At 40.6% G+C, this 22,306-nt stretch overlaps 1 protein-coding gene across 1 annotated transcript in view; it reads right to left on the bottom strand.

The window, feature by feature from the left end:
* Positions 1–1,770: 1,770 nt before the first annotated feature.
* The window catches only part of LOC310938953 (SH3 and cysteine-rich domain-containing protein 2-like), a gene marked incomplete at both ends in the record, with an annotated part of 28,353 nt that continues 7,817 nt past the window's right edge, over positions 1,771–22,306 (bottom strand). Inside the window, 10 exons of the mRNA XM_083903607.1 lie at positions 1,771–1,869; positions 2,058–2,195; positions 3,365–3,416; positions 3,807–3,895; positions 4,022–4,077; positions 5,953–6,016; positions 6,118–6,230; positions 6,446–6,530; positions 15,695–15,789; positions 16,032–16,389. Of these exons, the coding sequence (XP_083759733.1) occupies positions 1,771–1,869; positions 2,058–2,195; positions 3,365–3,416; positions 3,807–3,895; positions 4,022–4,077; positions 5,953–6,016; positions 6,118–6,230; positions 6,446–6,530; positions 15,695–15,789; positions 16,032–16,389 (1,149 nt within the window). The remainder of the gene's footprint in view (positions 1,870–2,057; positions 2,196–3,364; positions 3,417–3,806; positions 3,896–4,021; positions 4,078–5,952; positions 6,017–6,117; positions 6,231–6,445; positions 6,531–15,694; positions 15,790–16,031; positions 16,390–22,306) is intronic.

A 22,306-nucleotide genomic window follows, 5' to 3' on the forward strand; every position in this document is an offset into this window, starting at 1 on the left:
TGGTTCTAGTCCGAGAAGGGAAACATGAATCCTTATTGACAAAGCAAAAGCACAGATATAACTGACACAGGCATGTATGTGTGTGTGTGTAAGAGAGAGAGAGTACACTGGAAACAAGCAAACTAAAGTGAGTGACCAGAACAGTTGTGCATAGTAATATTTCAAAAGATTTGTGCTGACAGGGCGAGTGTTATTTAAGCATATATATGCATTACATACAGTTATAAGCGGGACAATAAAGAATAATGTCCTGTAGTTAATGCCCTTACTTGCCTCATCAATAGCTGCAGTCCACCAGGTCAGAGTGCTATTCAGAGCCGAGATATATATATATACAGCATCTTTTTAAAGCTATTTACAAATACTGTCATCGTTTTATTTACAGTTATTGCTGCAACAAAGGCAGTGTGTTCCTGCCTTATGGTTTATTGTAATAGAGCAATAAATCAAATCATGTGAGGTCACCGTTGCCCTTTATCACCTTTAATTACAGCAACAATAACATAACAGTCCCTCATTGTTACTTAAAAGTAACCACGTGTGCTGGGAGGAAAAGTAGCCATTTATCAAAAAAATCTCAGCGTGTTTCGGACAAGTGCATGATCTTCTGTGACAACACTGAGTTTGGTTTTTAATTCATTATCCTGAATTACTTTTGTTTGTTTTTTCCTTTTTGCTCCCTGGAAGAAAAGCAGACACATGAGGAGGTGAAGAGGCGACTGAATGATACGTTGACATTAGATGCACATAAACCATGGACGACGCAGACTAGAACAACACGGAAGCAGGATCTCGTGATTGATCTTTAGCGTTACACGGAACAGAGGGAACTATAAAAATCTGTGAGTGTGGAAAGTCAGTGTGACTGAAGGGCGTACGGAGAGAGGAACAGAGAGAGAGAGAGAGAAGCTCCCCTGAGGTGCACGGAGAGCATTTGTCACATCGGTGCTGTGAAGCGCAGAAATGCACTGTAATCTAATCACAGCAGAACAGTCTGAAATGCAGTGTGTGTGTGTGTGTGTTGTGACTTTCATTTGACCAACGAGAATTCTTCGAAAATTTGTCCATGATGTAATACCTGAATTGTGTTGTGGCAGAAGCAGCAGTGACACATTATGAATCCGACACGAGAGCAGCTGTGCGCGCACGTGCGAGTCTGCACATCCACAAAACTGTGTCATTTCATTACTTTAGCTGAATCTACTGAACCAAAAAGGTAACAACCGAACAAAACGGGTCTGCACGGCCAGCGACAATAAACGGCTACAATCTTTCACAATCTTGTATGTCTCGTTTTCACAAACAACAGAATGAAGATGGAAAGATCCTCAGAGGGGCCTCGACATCGTCGTAAAGTCATCCTCTTATCTTTTTCGCAGGTGGGAGGCCAATAAAGGTGGCTAATGAGGTAGCCAAACTTCCTGCACACGTATCCCCCTTTTATGTGATGCTACATATCTGTGGTGAGTGTGTAAGAAACCACACAAAGTAAAAGTTGTGCTACTGTAAAAAAAACAGTAGCTCTAAAGAACTGTAAAGAAGCCCCCCCCCCCCTTCTTAACCTTTCAGATCCTCTGTGGTCAAAAAACCACATTATCAATCGCCGTCGTCCACTCGAGCTGCTACTTCCATGCCACTGTTTTTGGAGGGGGGGGTGGTGATGTGTGTGGCTGGAGGTCAGAGAGGTGTTTGGGTAAACACTCCTGAGCATCTCTCTGTCATAGTGAACTTTCTCTATCAAACTGAGGGTCAAGGAGTAATGCGCTGCCATCATATTTCCAGCAGATACTTCACAGGGACCAGGCCTCTCTTCTTCCCGCTCGTCATCTGCAGGAAACCGTCTACGTCCTCGTTCTTCCCCACACAAATCTGCAGCGTGAGAGAGAGAGGGAGAGGAAGGGGAGAAAGGAGTGCGAGGGGGGGAGGAGGGGAAAGTAAGCTGCCCTCGAAGACATAACATGCTTTACTCCGTAATCTCTTTCTGCATGAATTTGCATATGTTTTAAAATGCGTTAAGGGTGTGTTTATGTGTAATGTGCAATTTTATGCCTGTTCACCTGGGCCTCCTTTACAGTCATCTGGCCTTTGTCTCGGTTGCCGTGGAAACCGGCAGTGACCTTCCACACCCGCTCGCCAGGACGGACCCGCTGCACAAAGTTGGCCGGGAAAAATCCCACCTTGTCTCTGCTTTTCCCCTGAGTTATACACACACAAGCAGAAACACACTCAGTCCTTCAAGTAATCAGCCAAAATTCAATGGCTTATTGACTGAAAACAAATGTAATAGATTTAACACAGAGCAGTACAGAAACCAACACAGGTATCCATCTATCTATACTCGACAAAAATATAAACGCACAAACTTGAAATGGTGAACAAAAATAGAATGTTATCATGACATTTGCTCAGATTCTTGATGGAATTGTTTATGGAATGATTTGTTTTGCTCAAACCCAGTAGTCCAGTGTCACTTGGCCACTCCTATTGACTACAATCTCAGATTGAGTATTTCAACTCACGAGAGTCATGGAGCATGGCAAAGTGTTGGTCATGCATGACCAGTACACAGACACTCCTTATGGTCTGGTCAATAAAAGGGCACACCAAAATGTGGATGTTTGTCAATATTATGTCACAGATGTCACAAATCATGACGGAGCGTGCCATTGGGTTGAGCGTTACAGCTGTGGCAACACAACTGAATGACGCCGTATTCACCAGACATGTCACCCATCGAACACTTTTGGGATGTTCTGGATAGACGTGTCCGCCAGCGGGTTCCAGTTCCCCAGAACGGCCGCCAACTTCCAAGTGGCTCTGCAGGAGGAACGGGACAACATCCCCCAGGCCACGATCGACAGCCTGGTGATGTCCATGCGTTGCCGGTGTGAGGCTAATGGTGGACACACACGTTATTGAAGTTGCGAATTAAAGCCACTTTATTGATAAAGTTGTACTGTTATTTTGGATAGTTACTCTGTTTTGTCACATAATAACTACAAGTTTTCTTGGTGCGTTTATATTTTTGTTTTGTGTATCCATCTATCTATTGAAACATTTAAATCACAGAGAGTTAATTTACTTAAATCCATGCCAAGAGTCTATAATAAACTCCCTTAAAGTGTTACCTGCTGAAATATGCCTTTTACTGTATGTTAAAGAGCCGTCTGTGTAGGTGAAGCTTAATCTCTTCATTCGTCCTCACACAAAGACATCTTACTCTTCACGTTAACTACTTTTGCCGACACCCACACCTGTAAGTCCTTCACGCACACCCACCGACTCTTCACTGCTATTGTGTGTCTGGACGCTGTCTGTGGAATGGACACGCATTACTTTTACATTTCTGTTTCCCACTGCTCACCTTCCACCAGTCCTCATTGGAGTCATCTGTGACTTGGACTCTGTCTCCAGGCCTGGGTAAAAAAAAACAAATCAGTCAAAGAAATGCTTTACTGACCATTACTTAACTAGAATATGATTTTTTTTGTTTATTAACAGAAACATTATGGTTAAAAAAAGAAGAGTGGATGGTCAGATAAAAAAAGCACCACATGCAGGTATCTGACCCCTCACAGCAGTTTCCTGCACCTACAATCCTACAAAGACTCTTTCACGCAGCTGTTTGTCCTTCTCGGACTTGCAGCACGCTCCTTTCCTCCCACCTCCCTGAACCCTACAACCCCCCGTGTGTGTGTCCCGCTGAGGAAGCAGATGTTGTTGGAATTTTGTCCAGGTAAACACTTCTCTTAACCGCTTAAATCTCATGCGCTCACACACACAGAACGCAAAGTAATTGAACTGACTGTAGTTCCAAGTCGTCCTTCTCCTGAGGGAGGAACTTGTAGAGCGCCACGTAGGTGTGGATGGAGTGGACCTCTACTCGTTTGGGAGTCTGACAAAAAGACAAAATACGGAGAGATTTAAAGACATTATCTGTTTCAAAAGGGGGAATAAAACGAATGGAGAGTTTCAGAGCGCACGTTTATCGAGAAAATTGAGATGAATGCCGACTACACACCTTCAGACTGACCCTGTCTTCAGAATCGGCCTTCTCGCTTTCAGGAGGGGTGAGCACTGGAGGAAGAGAGGGGAAGAAAGAGGAAGAGGGGAAAAGCAGCATTAATAAACATGTGAAGGGGAGAAGAGAGGGAGTGCAGGAGAACAAGAGGAGATCCACACACACACACACACAGAGGTCCTGTCACTTTGCAGCAAACAGAAGGAAGGTCTTAGTGAAGGTCAGTAACTGAAGTGGCAGCAGTACAAACACGGATGATCCCTTCTCCTGTGACTAAAGGCAGAGTGGGGAAAGTACCAAGTGGACACAAGCACGCAAGGACACACACACTATGTCCTAAGGTCCTGCGTTCAGTTTGCAATGTTGCAATGCTTCTGAAATGCAATCTCTTTAAAAACATACATCTTTTCTGTTAAGTTTAATTCCAAAACCTTTATTTTTAATTATAAAACTGCAACTAACATTTTTTTTTTCCATAATCGATTAATCTGTTGATTATTTTCTCAATGAATTAATTCATAGGTTGGTGCATACAATGGCTTTTGCATACAATTGCATCCACAAACCAAAATGATTCAGTTTTAATGACTTCTTAAACACACACACACACACAGTGATAAAGGGATTATCAACATAGATGATTAACTTGAACTCGATCGTTGCAGCCCTAATGTATTTCACTTACAATTGGGAAGAATCTTAATATTTTCAGAAGAATTTTGCCTTACTTGAAATCCTATCGTCTGGTTATTAGCACACACTTATAAATAAATCATAATTGTCCATTGTATGATGACAGGGTGGTTATGAAGGATTGGTGCTGTGTGTTATTATAATACATGTATTGTCAGATCAATTTGTTAATTAGATTTTCAAAATCAGAAAATGAGCCGTTATCAATTTTGTTTTATTTTGAAAATGATTAAACGGATTAGAATTTACCATCTTTGAAGAATTGAATTATTTCATACTGATGAAATGAAAAGAAGATATTATTTAGAATGAATTAACACATACCCACACTGTTTCTTCTCACTACTGAGATGTTAAATAAGCCTATAAAGGCAATGTTTAACATAGCATGACCAACATACTGATGACAAAGCAGCAGTATTTCGACAACATTATTGTGTGCATTTTTTTTTTGAGTTTGATGAAGGAAAATGAAGGGAAATATGCTTCCCTTCATTTTTCTATGAGAACATCAACACCACTTTAATGTGAACTACAACCAGCAGGTGGTTTGCTTAATTTAGCACAAAGACTGGGAAACTGGGGGGGGGGAAACAGCCTGCTACATATGAGGAGAAATGAGCTGCAGAAAAGGCAGAGATGCACCGAAACAGACTTGCTAGTCACAGGCTGCAGCTCTCTGGATCTGTCACTGATGGTATTTTAAGTTCAACGCCAACTCTTTGGTGACAAATTTATGTCATTTGAGGAACTGGCACACCATGACACCATTCCCTCTCAACTCCTTTATGACTCAGAAAAGGCCGTTTTTAACATTAAGTGCAAAATAAGTCAATAATAATCAGCAAGGAATGTCAAATGTCTTTATAGCATATGGTTGGTTTATGTGTGTGTGTGTGTAGGATTAAAATAATGTTTGTCTATACAGGTTTACGTGATATACATTATATTTATGTTTTTAATAAATAAACTTCGTTCAATAAAGAAGCCATTTTACCATTTTCCAAACCAGGACAGTGTGACAAGCAGCATGAGCTCTGAAACTGAGGAAGCTAATCAATCAATTGATTATATGCACTTGTGATTTTCTTATATTGTGTCCTTAACTGGCCTCAATAAGGTAGTAGTAAGTAGTAGTACTAGAGTAGTAGAGTGACCATCAATAAAAATATAAATCCAACAATGACAATGATCAAACAGTGTGATTTAAAGAAAATGAAAGGGAAACTGTCACTTACTTCCTGGGATGTGTTCCTCTTCAGCTATGGGCTGGTTTTCTAGTTTGTCTTGCAGTTTTTCTGCCTGGTAAACAGCAAATTCAACAACATTGTTTGTGCGACTAATGTCAGCATCATTGTATCACTATATCTGAATGAGCGTGTTGCTGTGCGAGTGTTTTATACCTCATGACAGGGAGACTCCGAGATACTGCTGAAGCTGGAGCGACTCATCTGAGCCAGCGACGTCCCGTAGCGCAGCGCTTCATACACAGGGTCAACAATGCCATTATCTGCTTCTACCCACAGGCAGACGAGGGGGAACAGAGCAACATATGTGCAAATTTATAGCTGACAACGTAGTGACAAGCACACACACCGTGACCACTGTGCACACACACACACACAGGCACAGTGGCCCGACAAGCGCCAAGGACTGAGCGATTACTCATCCTGAGACTTTTCTGGGCTGTTTGCTGATGTGATAAATCAGCCAGCGTTTTCCATCACTCACCCTGAGCAGCAGGAGCCTCTCTGACCACACCCAGCGGATCAATGGTTAGCAGCGGAGAGCTGAAGTTTCTCTTGAAAGCTCCGGTCTAAGAGGGAAGAGATAGAAGAGGGAAGACAGGAGGGCGAGAAAATTCTATTCAATACCAGTGGTTATGGTATGAGGGAAAAGGTAAAGCCTTCAGTAATGAAAGCTGCAAGTATTAGTCAATATTATTTCATGCTTTCAACCAACCTGAATTCCACTCGCATTCGTATTTTTATGTTTTTGTAAAAAGAAAAAACAATATATTTGAAGATATTACACAAACAGTTTGTGAAAAACATGGAGGGCTAATGTGATCGACTACTCTTGAGAGAGGATTTCAGCAAATAAGATCAATCAGACTTTCTTTGCATAGCACTTTTCATCCACGTTAAGACTAATTACAGGAACTCTATTCCACAATCTATTTATGATTCCGACTCTCTGCCCATATTTAAAATGCACCTTATTAGTCATTGTGCTATTTATTTTCTACCCATTTTAATTGGCCTTGAGGTGTCGTGAAAGGCACCTACTAAATAAAACATAGATTTACTATTATCATTATGAATAACCTATGAGGTAATATTAGGCAGGATGTGAACCCGGTACCTCGTCTTCATCTGCGTAACCAAACTTTAAAAATGTACACTGACGGTGGGAAGTGCAAGTTCCTCAGTTGAAGGACGGTAGAGGAAAGAAGAAAAAAATAATATAACATGATGAAGGAATTTCCACCTTAACCCTCAACAGCAGTTTCAGTGAATCACCGTCTTTGTCATCGGAGAGGACAAAGTTGGAAAAACACCCGTGCATATACGTCAATTTTTTGGCCTGTTTTTGGACATTGAGACATTGAGTAATCGTTTGGTCCAGAAAATGTCAGAAAATGTTGAAAAACATTAATTAGTGTTAGTGTCAAACCTGGAAATGATGATGATCTCTATACATCTCTGTCTCTGTTATATGAAGCAAATCAACCAGAAAATATTTCACATTTAAGAAGCTGAAACAATCAGAAATCTTGATTTCTGATTGCAGCTCAGCCCCCCCCATCCCCCCCTCACGGATCACGACCAAAATTTAATTACTTTTTCCTGCTCCCATTGCGGATATTTTCTGAAAATTTCATCCAAATCCATCCGTGACTTTTTCGAGTTATGTTGCCAACAGACAGACAAACAAACAAACTCTGGCTAAAACATAATGTACCTCCTTAGTGGAGATCAATAAACAAAGAAAGACAGACATTTTGAGGCTTAGGTGTTAAATGGTTAACTTTTTGTTACCCTACCGGTTCCTGTTTGTCCGCCTGTTTTTGTGAAAAACACAATATGCATGAATGCTAACATCTTCAGTGTTGGATACACATTAATGCATTTCCTGCACTGCAAAATGATATGTTAATTAGTTCTGCCTAAACTAATCAAAGAGAAATTGATGCATCTGTTTTTGACATAACATACTTTGCAAAAAATTGATAAAGCCCAAATCATGATACAGGATGTAGTTACAGACTCCATAAGTGGGACACAGAGGCACAATAAATCTCTTTGACACATGTAGGTTAGATCACCTGATACGATCTCTCACTGCACCGACTCCAGCAACAGTCGCCATCATTGTTGGGAGCCGAATTCCTGAAGAAACATCCTCTGACACTGCAGTAAAACAGCTAATGGAGTGTGACTGAAGTTTTTCTTCCTCATTTGCCTTCAAGCTTAATCATCTGTACACTCTGTGTGCCGAGGCACAACAAAGGTCTGGTTCTGTCAGACTCCAGCGGAGTGCACATCTGCTACTGTAACCAGCTTTGATATCAGATTGGCTTTCTTTATTTAGCAGGAAAAAATATGCTAAGCGTCCGTACATGACTCATCAGACTGTGAGATAACACTCCAGAGTCCTGTTTTTGACAGAGGGGCTGTGATAAATCCGGTGTGTGCCGCAAATAGAAACTGTTTACAAAGATAGTATCTGAGCTTCACATATCTCCTTTCATCAGTTTCACAGGGAGTGATATATGAGGAGAATAATAACATTAGATGAATGGATTTCATATTTGAGTTATTTTTTGCCATCCAGGGTTGGACCAAAAATGAAGCAGCTTTCACAGGTCTGGCATTGTTCTGCTGGTGCCCCAAATGTGTTTTTTCATCATTTCACATACAAATATTATTTCGCAGACCATCCTTGATAATAATTGAGCAATTATTTAAGGAATCATATCTGATGGAGTAATCGTTTGGTCACTAAAATGAAAGAAAATGTCTCAAACTTGAAAATGATGATGTTCTCAAATGTCTTGTTCTGTCCACAAACTAAAAAGATTGTGTTTTAATGATTTCTTTGTTAAATGGAGCAAAGAAACCAAACAATCACATTTTAAAAGCTGAACAATCTGAAAACTTAAACAAAAACACTCAAACGGATTCACCAGTTATCAAAATAGTTGACGATTAATTTAGTAATCGATTAATTATCGACTAATTCAGTAATTGTTTCAGCCCTAATGTTATAGATGGATATATACAAAGCAATGTTTGTTTCTCAGAGAATTCTGTAAATATGTCGTGGTTTGTTTGTTTCTCTTTGACGGTCAACTCATCAAGGACAAATCTGGACATTTGAGGACAACATTGCGCTAGTAAAGTGAGACAGCGGCAAACGGGTTGGAGTATGACTGAAATAATAAAGAAGCCTCCACACAAACCCCTGATCTTTCAACAGTTTGATGGGGTAAATGCTTCTCGTCCCCTGTGCTGCTGCTGTATACACAAACGCTCCCTCAGTCAACTCTGAGAATTAGGGCTGAACGTTTTTTGATTAAATCTCTCGTTGTGATTATTTTGACTGAAATTTCGAATTTCGATACCAGAGGTAATGATCATTTGTTTACATCATTCTCATTTTCATTAGAAAAAACATATTTAAAAAGATTACTGTGTGATATTTGTGCAGACCTGTGAGAAACAGCTATGTGCTCTTCAATCTGTAGAATAAGATGTGTATAGATCAAGACAATAATAATCAACAATTATATTTTGGCTTGGTGATTATGATAAAATGTTGATTAATTGTTCAGCCCCACTGAGAATCATATAACATAATGCAGCATAAAATAATAACAACAACAAAAACCATCAACAGTTAAGTATCAAAATAGTTGCATATCTCGTCAATAGACTTTTTGAATTTTTTTGGAACAATTGCAGCTCAGCAGAGATTAACAGCTCTGGCATAATGTCTTCATTTTAACTGGCACTGTTCGCTGTCCTTGTTCAAATGTGTTCGCCACAGCACACTTGACAAGAAACACAGGAAACGCCAAAGTCAAACAAAATAAAAGTGCTCTCTGGCGATAGACTTGGTCAATGCTTCACTGTCTGTCAGATTACGGGATTTAATGAGCGACAATTGGCCTCATCTCCTCTGCCAGTGCTGCAAAATTAAACAGAGTGATGTGTTTGGGACCGAGTTTAGACGCATGATTTCATCAGCATCACAGACCTTCCCTTTCACATCAGATAACCTCACACTACTTCCATAATTACATCTCAGTCTATCAGTGCTGGTGAGCTTGCAGCATTACTGGACAGTCTGAGACATAGGGGGAGAGATCATTTTACACTCTGCTCTGTTAACATCCTGAGAAAGCAAGATTGCACCCCGACTGGTGGATTAGAAAGCAGACTCAGAACCCAGCCAAGAATACACTTTTAATCAATCCTTTATCAAGCTGTAGTTGGTACACAGGTGAGCACAGGCAAAGGTGTCCTTACCAGCAGGAATCGTCAGGAAAACAAGCAGGGGTCATAACAAACTCACAAGATAACACTGAGAATCTCACACTGAGGTAAAGAAGGTCTAACACTGAAGGGATGGAGCTTAAATACACTGGGAAGGGGAAGACGATAAGAAACAGGTTATCACAAGAAAGTGGGGTCTGAGACAATACAAACATACATAATTCAGGTAACTTATTGTTTCTCTTTTTGTCTTCTTCTCTGGCATTCTCTGGTCGTCCTCATGGAGAACAAAACTTGGTCCCAATGAGGCAGGACCTAATTTCTGATAAACTTTAGAAATGAGGGCTATGATTTGAATCATGGTTAGGTTAATAAGGTGTGGAATAACGCTTTGTTAAGTCCAAATGAATGAATGTCAGTGCAGTGTCCTAAGAAGAACTGCTGCATGCGTGTAGTTGTACACACACATACAGTATACACTATATTAAGGCCATTCAACTTAAGGCCCGTGGCCCATTAATCCATGAATAATTAATGTATTAATAATACATTAATAATACAAAAGCCAATAAAACCGTATCTTCGCCTATTTCTGGCACTCTGCGTTCCTTTTTGGCAAATACTAGTACAGCTGTAATTGTAGGCAGCCTATGTATGTACCAGAAAATTTTGTCTTGTTGGTACTGTAACTTTTATGTTTTGCACGAAGAGCCAACTGTACAATTGTACCTGAATATTGTTGGTGCTTATATTTCTGCAAAAATAGCCTTATGTGGCCATTGCACCTTAATGTTGTTTATATTGTTACCTCTAATTTTGTAAGAGCCAGTGATTGTTATACCCAAATGTTGGTGGTACTGTAACTGTAACCTTTTTGCACTATACGCAAATTGTATTGTACCTGAATGTTGGTGGTTTTGTTGCCTACCTTTTTTTTTTTGCACAAAACTAGCAGCAATAAATAATTACTGCACATGCAACACAAAATAGTAGTACAGAGGTTGACCAGCCCACTGGCTGGACAGCCTTCCGAAAAGCTGGCCCTCAGGAAATTTTAGTTGAATAGCCCTGCACTATATGGACAAAGGTATTTGGTCACACCAAGTTTGGTGGAGGAGAGATAATGGTATTGGGCTGTTTTTCAGGATTTGGCTAAAGGACAATCTTAACTGTTCAGTACACCAAGACATTTTGGACAATGCTATGCTTCCAACTTTCTGGCTACCATTTGAGGAAGACTCGTTTCTATACCAACATGACTGTGCCTCAGTGCACAAAGCAAAGGTCTATAAAGACAGTTTAGTGTGGAAGAACTTGACTGACCCGCACAGAGCCCTGACCTCAACCCAATCGAGCAACTTTGGGATGAACCAGAACAGAGATTACGAGCCGGACCTTCTCGTCCAACATCAGTGCCTGACCTCATAAATGCTCTACAGAATGAATGGACATAAATTCGCACTTCAAAATCGTGTGGGAAGTCCTCCAAGAAGTGCTGAAGCTGTTATAACTGTAAAAGGGTGAGCAACTGTTTATTAAAGTACTGTGTTTGAATACCTTTGTCCATATGGTGCATCTTTGCAAGGAAGTGAGGACAAAAGTGGGGACATTTTAGTTGGTCCTCACATTCAGTCACACCTTAAAAAATGCTGTTTATGGGTGTTAAGACTAGGTTTTAGGGATAGGGTTATATATATAGCTGTAGGTTAAGGGTTAGGATTAGGTATTTAGTTGCGATGGTTAAGGTTAGTTTAACCCTATAATGAGTTTTTGAGCCCTCCACATGAGCAATGTGACAGTTTTTTCCCTGAAAAACCTGATGTATAAAATTATGTCAAACCCAACAGAGATGCAAGCACTGCGTAGGCCACTTTGCCCATGTGTACTGTGAGAAATGCAGAGTGCATCTTTGTCTGAACAACTGTTTTCAAGCCTACCATCACTCAAAATAAAAAGGTTGTGAACTGCAAAATGAGTAAAAATAACTGAAATGTTATGTCTTCCAGACTTCCACCCTGCCAGTTCCATTGCTGCATTGTGATTTGTGAGTGGATTTTTTTGTTCAAGAAAAAAAAGAATTTTTGAGCCTTGTGACCCGCTGTATCAAATATGATACCAATTAAAACTCCTATATGGAAATTGATATTTAACTTTTTTGTTCAGAAGGACCAATAAAGGCTCAAGTTTCAAATAATTTGATTTTTTTTGGTCAGTTATTTAATGGTTTGGGCTTTACAGGGTTAAGAGGCTGGGGAAAGTATTATGTCTTGGAGTGTCCTCACTGACACAGCTGTACAAACATGTGCGTGTATTTGTATTTGTTACTTCCATGGGACATTATCTGGCACAAACACCTGACCTCGCCAGGGACCAGTCGTCATAATGAAGAGCAAAACTTGGTGCTAATGAAGCAGAACCTTATTTTTGAGGAACTGGTTAAGTTTCGGCTTAAGATTTGAATCGCTGTTAGGTTAATTTTAGGGTTTGGCATTGAATAGTTAGGGTTAAGTTTAGGGCTAGGCTGTTCAAACAAATAAATACAGTGTCCTAAAAAGAAATGCTGCACAAACCTGCGTGTGTGTGTGTGTGTGTAAAGCTGTCCTGCAGAAGCTATTACTTCTTTGCAGAGCTCAGCAGGCCCCTCTTCCTTAATCAAACTGCAATACATCTTTAAGCTTAATTAACATTGATTAGCGGAAGATTGCCATGATTCTAAAGTAATTTAAAGCTATTTAAAAACGTGAAAAAGTAATTGGTCATATACAATAGGATTGAACTTGGCAAATGGGCTGAGAGCGAGTCCTTGATTCTGAATGACGCTTTGCATAAATATGACGTGGTCCAAGTTGTGCCAGCTCACGTTTTTTTTATTTAATGATGGTCTATGGTGTACTCTGCTAAGCTGTACATCAGATCACCTGGATTCAATGTACAACATCACAATGATGTACCATTATTACCAAGTCTTTGTTTTTATGACATGCTATGTTGTTTTTACTACTGGTGTTTTATAAATTATGTATTGCATTGCATTATTTAGTGAAATATGTATTTATAGAGTTTATGGGTTGAGATGGTGCCAGGGCAACATTTATTTCACTGTAGTTTATTGTGCACTGTGCTTTGAGACCATTTCCACAACATTAGGATTTTTTTTGTTCAGTCAAATATAAATGATCTTTATAACGCAGGGCAATGCGGCCAAAAAGGTTTTTAAACAGAAATATAGATTTTTCTTTCCTGAGTATCAAAGTGAGATAACACAGTGTATGAATATATAAATAAATGATAAAGAACTTGTTATATATATTTAACATAGCAATGTTATTGCCTGGCCCTTAGAACTTTAAATGCAATCGCAGTCAAATTTAACTATTGACCCTTTTGCCCACAGAAGTTTTGGATGACGCACTCTGACTGAGTGTCATTGATGGACCTGGACCTTCTGTAGATCTAAAAGGAGAAGCCTCAAGCTCCCTGTGGTTTCAGTAAAATGCCTAATCCTTGCTTTGATGGGTGTGCAGTGATCGAAAAGGACACTGCCGAGAGGCCTGGTGGGAGCCCGCCATGTCGTATCCTCGAGGGACAGCGAGTGCCTCAAACACACTGAATTTCACACTGAATTGCCCAGACCAGCTGGTACAGGGAGATATTGATTTTCCAATTGAGTCGAAGGGGGGAAAGGAAATGCTGCACTGAGACAAGAGAGAGAGGAAAACAGAAGGGTGTAATGTGAGAAGAGCAGTGCATACCAGAGGAAGGACAAGTGGGAAAAAAATACCGAAACTTTATCAGTGTCATCGGCTTTTTGTCCTTTAAAAGATTTCATATCGATGCTGCCCTTTCACATGTTTCTTTGCAAAGCTGTGGTCACTCCGCATTCCATTTATAACCCCAGTGTTTCTGTCCCTGCTGGTTTGAAGAGGGATTTATTCTCTGTTAACACGATGGGGGGCTTTAAGACTAAGCACATTACGAGGGCTAACGCTATGCCAAGTGACTCAGGGAGACAATTACAGCATCCGGATACCATTACATTCTGCTGACGGAGCATTCTGGCTTAAACTCTGACTCACAGAGAACCAGTGCACTTTTTGTCCATTTTAAAAACAAACACCATATTAAAATGTTTTAAATATGTTGGCGTGATAGATTTTGGAAGAGACATATTCCCCCATGGTGAGCTACATGGCTCCATGAGAAGTGCAGCAATTAGCAATTCATTATTATTAACCTGTGAAAAAGCATTTTATCTCAATGACAGCTGTCTTCAAATATAGCATTGTTCCACACCTTGCAGTTGTAAGCCTTTACCAACCTGTCACTGTGCAGTTTACATTCACGTCTGTCCCAATGTCTGTCCTCGCATGATAGACACAATATAGTGACAGATTTTGACTGAAAAAAAGAGACTTTTCCAACCCTTTTGTAAACTGCTCAATCTCCCGCACCAAAGGCCAGAGAGACTTTTAAACTCCAAAGTCACAAAATGATACAGTTGAACTTAGGCAACAAGAGGCAGCAAGGAATCAAAACATCTCCTGTGTGAGTTCCTCTGAGGTTAAGGTGCTGTAAGATCACTGTAGGAAGTTGAATATTTTGATCATATCGGATGAGTTTTGCGGGTAAATCTCATGTTTTTGTGATGCATGTTAATTTGTGCGCTCCTCCGTCCTCAGATGGTAAGGGCAGGGCTGAGATGGTGGCTAAACTGCAGCACATCATTGATAGGATTCTTAAAGGTGCATTATGTAATAAATCTATGGGCATAAAATCCTCCTAATATGTCACAGAGACTCAGGAATAATGTTCATATAACAAACTGAACTCACCAACAACAACAGTACAGCCAAAATATTTGCATTAAAAAAAATATTTTGCAGACTGCAAATCATGTTTATGTTTTGAAATCATGTTTTGGCATGTGGCACCACCTACCGCTGCCTACCAGTCATTGCAGTCAGTAGAGTCTCATCTGCCGAGCAACCACGGGTTGCCAGTTACGTCAAAAAAACGAAACCTAAAAGACCTTGGTATTTTGAATTTGAATGTAGTAACTGTTTTTGGCCACATTCTTACATATGGCACCTTTAAATTATACTCCACTTTTTTTTATAAAACATAATCATCATTGAACCCACAAACCTCTCCCTATTTTCATCTGTGTGTCACTCGTTGGCCCTTTTAGTATTGGCAAGCAAAACTACTGGAAAAATAGGATTTTTTTTGCCACTACAGTCACCATAACCTTTGACCACCAGAAATCCATTGAGTTCATCCAAGTGGAACTCTGTGTCACAGGCAGCATTTTCACACCACTGTAAACACCAGATGAGTGAACGTCAAGTGTCATGTCTGTGCTCCCTTTCACTGCAGACACGTCCAGTGAAACTTTTTCTCATCATTTCTTTATGTAGCTTATAAAAGTGCATGGTAGTATAACCTGTTTGTAGAGGAAGTTGATCTCAAGTGGTCCTACCTTGCCATTGCAGGGCTGCTGGGAAAGCTCCGATGAGCACCAGAGGTGAGTGGCAAGCTTACAGGCTTTACAGCGCAGCCCCTGCTTGGAGTTTCCTGTAAAGAAGAAAACAACATGACGTAATGTGACTCATATCAGATTGGACAAAAATCCAATCACCATCATCCTATTTTTAGATTAGATTTGTTTCACTTTAGTTTGTGGTCATTTTGTAATTGCAAGTGTTGCAACTCGGCATTGATGATATATTTCTTGCAGAAAAGATTCAGGAAGTGGTTCTTGCAACATCTCATGTAGCTCCTGCCATTTCTGCCAAATCTGTATTTCATTGACTTACCTTGGATCATGTGTTTGCATCGCTGGCAGCTGGTGGCCCTGCGGAAGACATGCTCCTGAAAGCAGTGGGTCTTAGCTGGCTGCACCTGGCTCTTTGGCTGGGTTTTGGAGGTGACGGACAGCGAGGGACTCACAGAAGGCGAGTGCGACGACAATGAAGGGTCAGGGCTGATGGACGGGGACAACGAGGGAGAATGCTCATAGGTCGGGGGTAACTCGGAGAAGGCGGGAGTTGTTGGAGGTGGGTTGATGACGGCCGAAGGTGGCCGCGTTTCACCGTTGCTGCGCTGGAAGAAGTTGTCTACACTCTTGCTGCGCATGACGGCTTTGAAGGAGAGGGAACGCTTCAGTCGCTGCAACTGAAAGAAAAAGAAAAAGACGATATTCATAGATTCATATGTATATTCAAGGACAGTTTTTACCCTCAGGGATTCAGACTGATTAACACCTCCAAGCCCTCTTCAAACAATAGGACATACTGTACTGCTGACATTGTCTTTTTGCACATCTCTCCTCAGTATGCATGGATGTGCACAGATAAACCCCAGGTGGTGCTGACCTCTGACCTAATTCTATATTTATTTTAATGGGGCTCAATCATCTCAACTGCCTCTAATTTTAATGCACACGGCTACTTTTTCAATCGATATAGCAGCCAGACAAATGAACATATGAACATAAATATACATTAAATTAAATAAACATTTCTTCACAAAAATAGAACAAAAGCTTCAGCAGTTGAGCTGCAACTGGAAAAAAATCATCAAGCAAAGTCATGGATGGATGCAGAATCATCCATGTGCAAATTATGGTGCATTTTAGAAAATAAATATTATTTTACACAAAGTTGTTTAATAATATTACTTGTTAGTTTTATTTAATGATGTGGGTTTTACTTATTACTGTTATACAAGACAAAGAAGATGTATTTAATCATTGGTTTCTGCATTTTTTTTTACTTAAAGATAAGTGTGTAGGATTAAGCAACATCTGTTAAGCAACATCTGACTCGTTTCTGTGGTAAAAACAATAATTACAGTCAAAGAGGAAGAAAAAAAGAAAGACCCAAATATCAGCATCACCCTAACCGTACCCTAAACCGTTGCTTACACACATACTATACTTCTTAGGACACTGCATTGACTGTTGGTTGACAGCCTAAACTAATCTTAACTGGTTAACATCTAACCGTAACGTTAACCTAACCACAATTCAAATCGTAGCCTTAACCACTTCATCAAAAATGAGGTTCTGCCTCATTAGGACAAGGTTCTGGTCTGAGTTCTAATGCTCCCGAGTCTAGGTTTGTGCCAGTCAAGGTCCTAAAGGGTAACAAATACAAGCAAGGACACACACACACACACACACACACACACCATCAGGGGCATTTTATGCCAGCACACTATACTAAAAACGCGTGTACAGCGCCGATGCAATGACATCAAACCTCTAACGTGCGCGTCACAATAGTGACATGCGTTAACACCTATAGCGTGTGTACGCCTACAGTATAACTCATAACGAGAACATTTCATCAAAAAAGGTATGTGACTGGATGGGGGCAGCCGGATGGAGGGATTTCCTGGGAGCACATGACGTCACTCGTGATTACCCTGTTCGTCCTGTCCCGTTTCATTTTTGAAATTTTTGAAACCACGATGTCATGAGAATCACGTTCGATGTGAAAAAAGAGAAGACATGTGGAGACCACACATTTTACGAGCTCACAGACGCTTCCCACAGCAGCAGACAGGGTGGAACCGGGTGTAGTGCAGGTCGAAGTAGTGCTGTCCGTGGTGCTGGATCCTCAAATGAGGATCAGCACCACGATGAACATGAAAATGTTCTTCAGCAGAGTAATTGAATTCAGTTCAAGGTTATATGATTATAATGATACATAAAGTAAACTGTATGGGTCTTCTTCTACTCGTCAAAGAATGGTTTGGCAGCTGAATAGCGCATGAGCGGACTCTCCCGTCTGTCTCCCGTCTATTTTCCAGCATTGCCGAGGTAGTAGATGATCATAAATGAATACCACGTCATCAATCTTCAAATGGTTAGTGAAGGTGGTTGAACTTGAAGCATAAGCAGATCTTAAAGACAATACTCATCTCTTCAACTCTCAATACTGCCGCCGTTTTTTTTCCAGGACAGTGTGCACGTACAATAATCATTTAAATAAAATTGGGTGTCAGTACATTGAGACATGAGGCATGACACTTATCCTCCGTCACCCTTCATTATTTGGTGTATGCGCAATACGTGTGTCTGTATGCACGTGTATCGGACTCGTGTTTTTCAGTCTTTATGCAGGCGTAGGCGACGCGGTTAAGGCGTTTTAGTATAGTGTGCTGGCATAAAATGCCCCTGATAACGCACACACACACGTTGCCCATAGCAGAAACTAGTTAATGAGGGTGACAAAAACAACTTAATTCAGCTTCTTTTAATTATGAGAGCATAGCTGTATACGTGTATCCATTTCTAAAGTAGAAACAGTAGATGTGGCCTCTGCACAGACAGTTCCAGGGTCTGCATGAGCGGTTCAAGAGAAATCACTCAGCTCAAAAGCAGTCTGTAGGCTCTACCCTCCTTACCCTTGAAGGGCTTGCTTCTGATCTTCCATCTCCTGCTTTCCCCTCCCTGGTCTTTAGATCCACACGAGTCAATACCCCTTAAAATTCACATTTGATTAGTTTTATTGAGCGACCTGCACCTTCACATTGGATGCGGCCAGCCGGTGATGCGTGGCAAGCACCGTGTTTATCTTTGACTCTGCCTGCCTCCATTTCCCCACATGCTTGCCACACAGCGCTCTTGGCCACAATAAAGGGGAACAGATAATGACAAACAATTACAGGGACTTGGGAGCGATGGGGCACGCTATATTAAAATAATGCTGTGGACTCTTAGGCTCAGGAGAATGGCCTGGAGGAAGGAGGGCAAAGATGTAATAGGTCCCTTAGACTCAGACTGAGAATCTCCTCAATTTACAGAGCTCATTAGTTGTCTGTTCTCAGTCCTCTTTCAAACTTCAAGGGTGTAAACGCTTGTTTCTCCCCTGTTCTGGATTCATGGGATTGTTGTGTATTACAGTTGTTTATGTGGCATTAACATATTTCAGTTTTTTATTTTTTTTTTATACATATGTTTATGCATAAGAGGGCAGCATTCTCATCATGTCTATGGCACCTCAGAGCTTTGAAAGCAGCCTCATCACCCCGTCTGCACTCCTTTGCAGAAAATGTGATCAATAGCATCGAGCAGGTTCCTCTTTTTCTTCTTTAAGCCGCAGATTCACACATGCCAATTAGTCTGAGTGATGAAGAGAGTCGTCTCTGTTGACCCATTAGTGAGGGCCTCTCATAAATGTTTTCTACTGGGAGCTGAGTCCATGCTTTCCTTAATGGCCTTTTCTTGGCTCGACCGGTGGCCCATTCAGTAATGGATGTTCCTCTCTATTAGATTTCTAACTTGTCCTGACTTTGTTAATCTTCTCTGGTGGTGACGGGCTTGCCTTTGCTTCGGTGCCAGGGGAGAAGGAACTATTTCTTCAGGCGCAAACTGGGTGACACATGACTGATAATCCATACGTTAAAAAAAGCTCCCTGAGCTTTCAGAAAGATTAAAGAAACAAAAACAAAATGGGCACGTAACTGAGGTTAATGTGAAAACTTTAATTGCAAATCCGCTTTGTAATTAGCTTTAGGCGTAACTGGGCACTGCAACTCTAAACTACGACAATATACTGATAGAAACAGGAAGCAACATTGTGTACACGTGAAAGCAATAAATCATAGACCAAGAAAACGGTTGTGCTCCTATGGTTTTCTGGGTGAGTACAACCTGAAGGGAAGATTATATTGAATAGCCACCAGGGCCCGACTCGAAGGAAGAACTCTTATTTAAACCAGCAAACATAATCCCAAGGAGTTAATGGTCTCAATCAGCTCTTAGAACATGATGTCAAGTGTATATATTATGTTCCCTTTTAGAGGAAAATGGAAAATCACCAGTGTGACCGACATGTGTTTTCTGTCCGTAAACTTCATGACGCATATCTGTAACCTGCTACATGCCTGAGCACGGATCTCAAAGCTTCAAAACTGGAGTTTAGACTCTTATGGTCTATCAGTCACCACTTATATCCACACCATCCCATTTATGCAGTAATGTATACAATAAGTTTTTCATAACGGTGCAACTCAATGATGTACAAATACGCAATATAGCGAAGAAAGATAGGAGGTAAATGATCTTTCACTCATAGGGTTGAAAATAGGCAGACATTTCCATGGGAATTAATGAGAAATAATTGAACATTTTGGATAATTTAAAGAAACCGTGTCATTTAACAACCTAAATATAAACATTTTGTTTTGTCGTAAGCAGACATCCTTGTTGCAAAAGGATTCAATTAAAAAACATGACATGCAGATGCATTTGTAAGTAGAACTTTATGACTGCTTCATTCTTTCTCTGAACAATCAAAAACACGAATATAGTCTGTATCTGTGTGGTGGGCTCAGAAAAGTAACTTTAATTCTAGAAATCAATGTGCATGTGATGGAGGAGTGCACAATGCATGTAGGGGACGTGTCCTCAATAGCCCTGCAGTGTAAGTGCTATGTCCCTGTAATTGAGGAATATAATTATACTCGACTGTATTCACACCACATCTGATTGTTTTAGCCAACATTATGGTACAATATATTTTCTTTTATATACCAACTTTGAACATTCCAAAAAATCTGCAAACCTAATCCCCAATAAAACTCCTTTTACACCCTTTACAATCTCTCAGCAAGTCTTATAAAACCAACTTTCTTAATTCACTTGCAGTGAAACACCGTGGCTTACAATAACCCCTTCAACCAAATCCAGCACCTATAGAATGGACTTGAATGTCGGATCATATAGAAAGCCTTTCCGGAGGAACGAAGCAGCAATTATAGCAACAGGAGAAATGAAAGAAAGAAATGTAATTAGTTTCGTGTTGGAGATGTTCAGGTGTCCACATGCTTTGTTTGCAGACGCACACAAATGCTTGAGGCCACAAATGTTCTGTCATTTGCAATTACCTGAGCCCAGCTATACTGTATATAATCACTAACACAAGGGCTTGTCGTTCTCATTCTAAGTCTTATAATCTCTACACATCCTTCTATCTAATCAAAGACATGCTTTAGAGAAGCACTCCAGTCATGTATTAGCATTTAAATGATCAATAATTCAATCACAAATGCCATGAAAATATAATATTAGAATTAGCCGAGCCTCTAAATGTGGGTGCTGCAAATTTATATCGTCTCTTTGCCTTAGGTCATTTCCACACCTAATAGTCGGCTAGACTCGGTATGATTTGGGACTCTAACCAACCAAATCTTTTGAGTAACGTATTCCACTGTGCTGTGCATCAAGAATTACTGAAGGAGAAGACACGACAAACAATGAACAAACAAGGAACAAGAAAACTTTCTCATTTGTTGGCTAATGCTGGACAACTTCTGTTTCCTCCACATAAGAGCAAAACACGGAGCTGCATCATCCTATCATTTCACGCAAACATCCTACACATACGTGCCATTTCTCTTGGCTATCGTTCCAAACATGCATATGTGTTGGTTGTGTGCCCTGTGTTGTTGTTCGCTTCCTGTATTTAGTTCACTTGAAGTGAACCGATACCTATGTTTTTAGACGGACCAGAGTCTGCTTCTTTGCTGCAGATCAGAGTTGGAATTTGAATTAGAAGGGCTGGTGTGAATTCACTAGGGATGGGGCAATGCGATCCAGTATCGCTATCGGTTCCGATACAGACGTAATTGACAGATCGGAAATTTCCGATACAACTGTAAAAATGTCCAATGCGATTCCGTCTGTGCTTTAATGTCTGCTGAAATGTCTCCACAAGTGATTCCCAGACTGCTCTGATAGCTGGCTGCAAAAAGTGGAATGGATTTCATGAACTGAGGCGTGTCTCAATGAGACGCGAATGAAAGCTGCATGACTCTGTTCAGGAAATCCACTCCACAGTTTACAGCCAGCTATCAGGCGACCAATTAGCAGCTCCTCCTGCAGCCAACGTAATCCCAGCCGTCACCATTTTAAAACACCTGCTCGCTGAGGAGAACGGTACTGACAGCGACATACAAACAATGAAAATCACACTCCTCAAAGCCAGGGTTTACATTAGCCGGTATGTGCCAGCTTTTGGCCGTTGCCACGTGAATTTGGCTGGGAAAAAGATGTCACCGGCCAAACTGTCCGGTGGAAAAA

Source organism: Microchirus variegatus (genome assembly GCF_963457635.1).
Source record: "Microchirus variegatus genome assembly, chromosome: 17".
NCBI lineage: Eukaryota > Metazoa > Chordata > Actinopteri > Pleuronectiformes > Soleidae > Microchirus > Microchirus variegatus.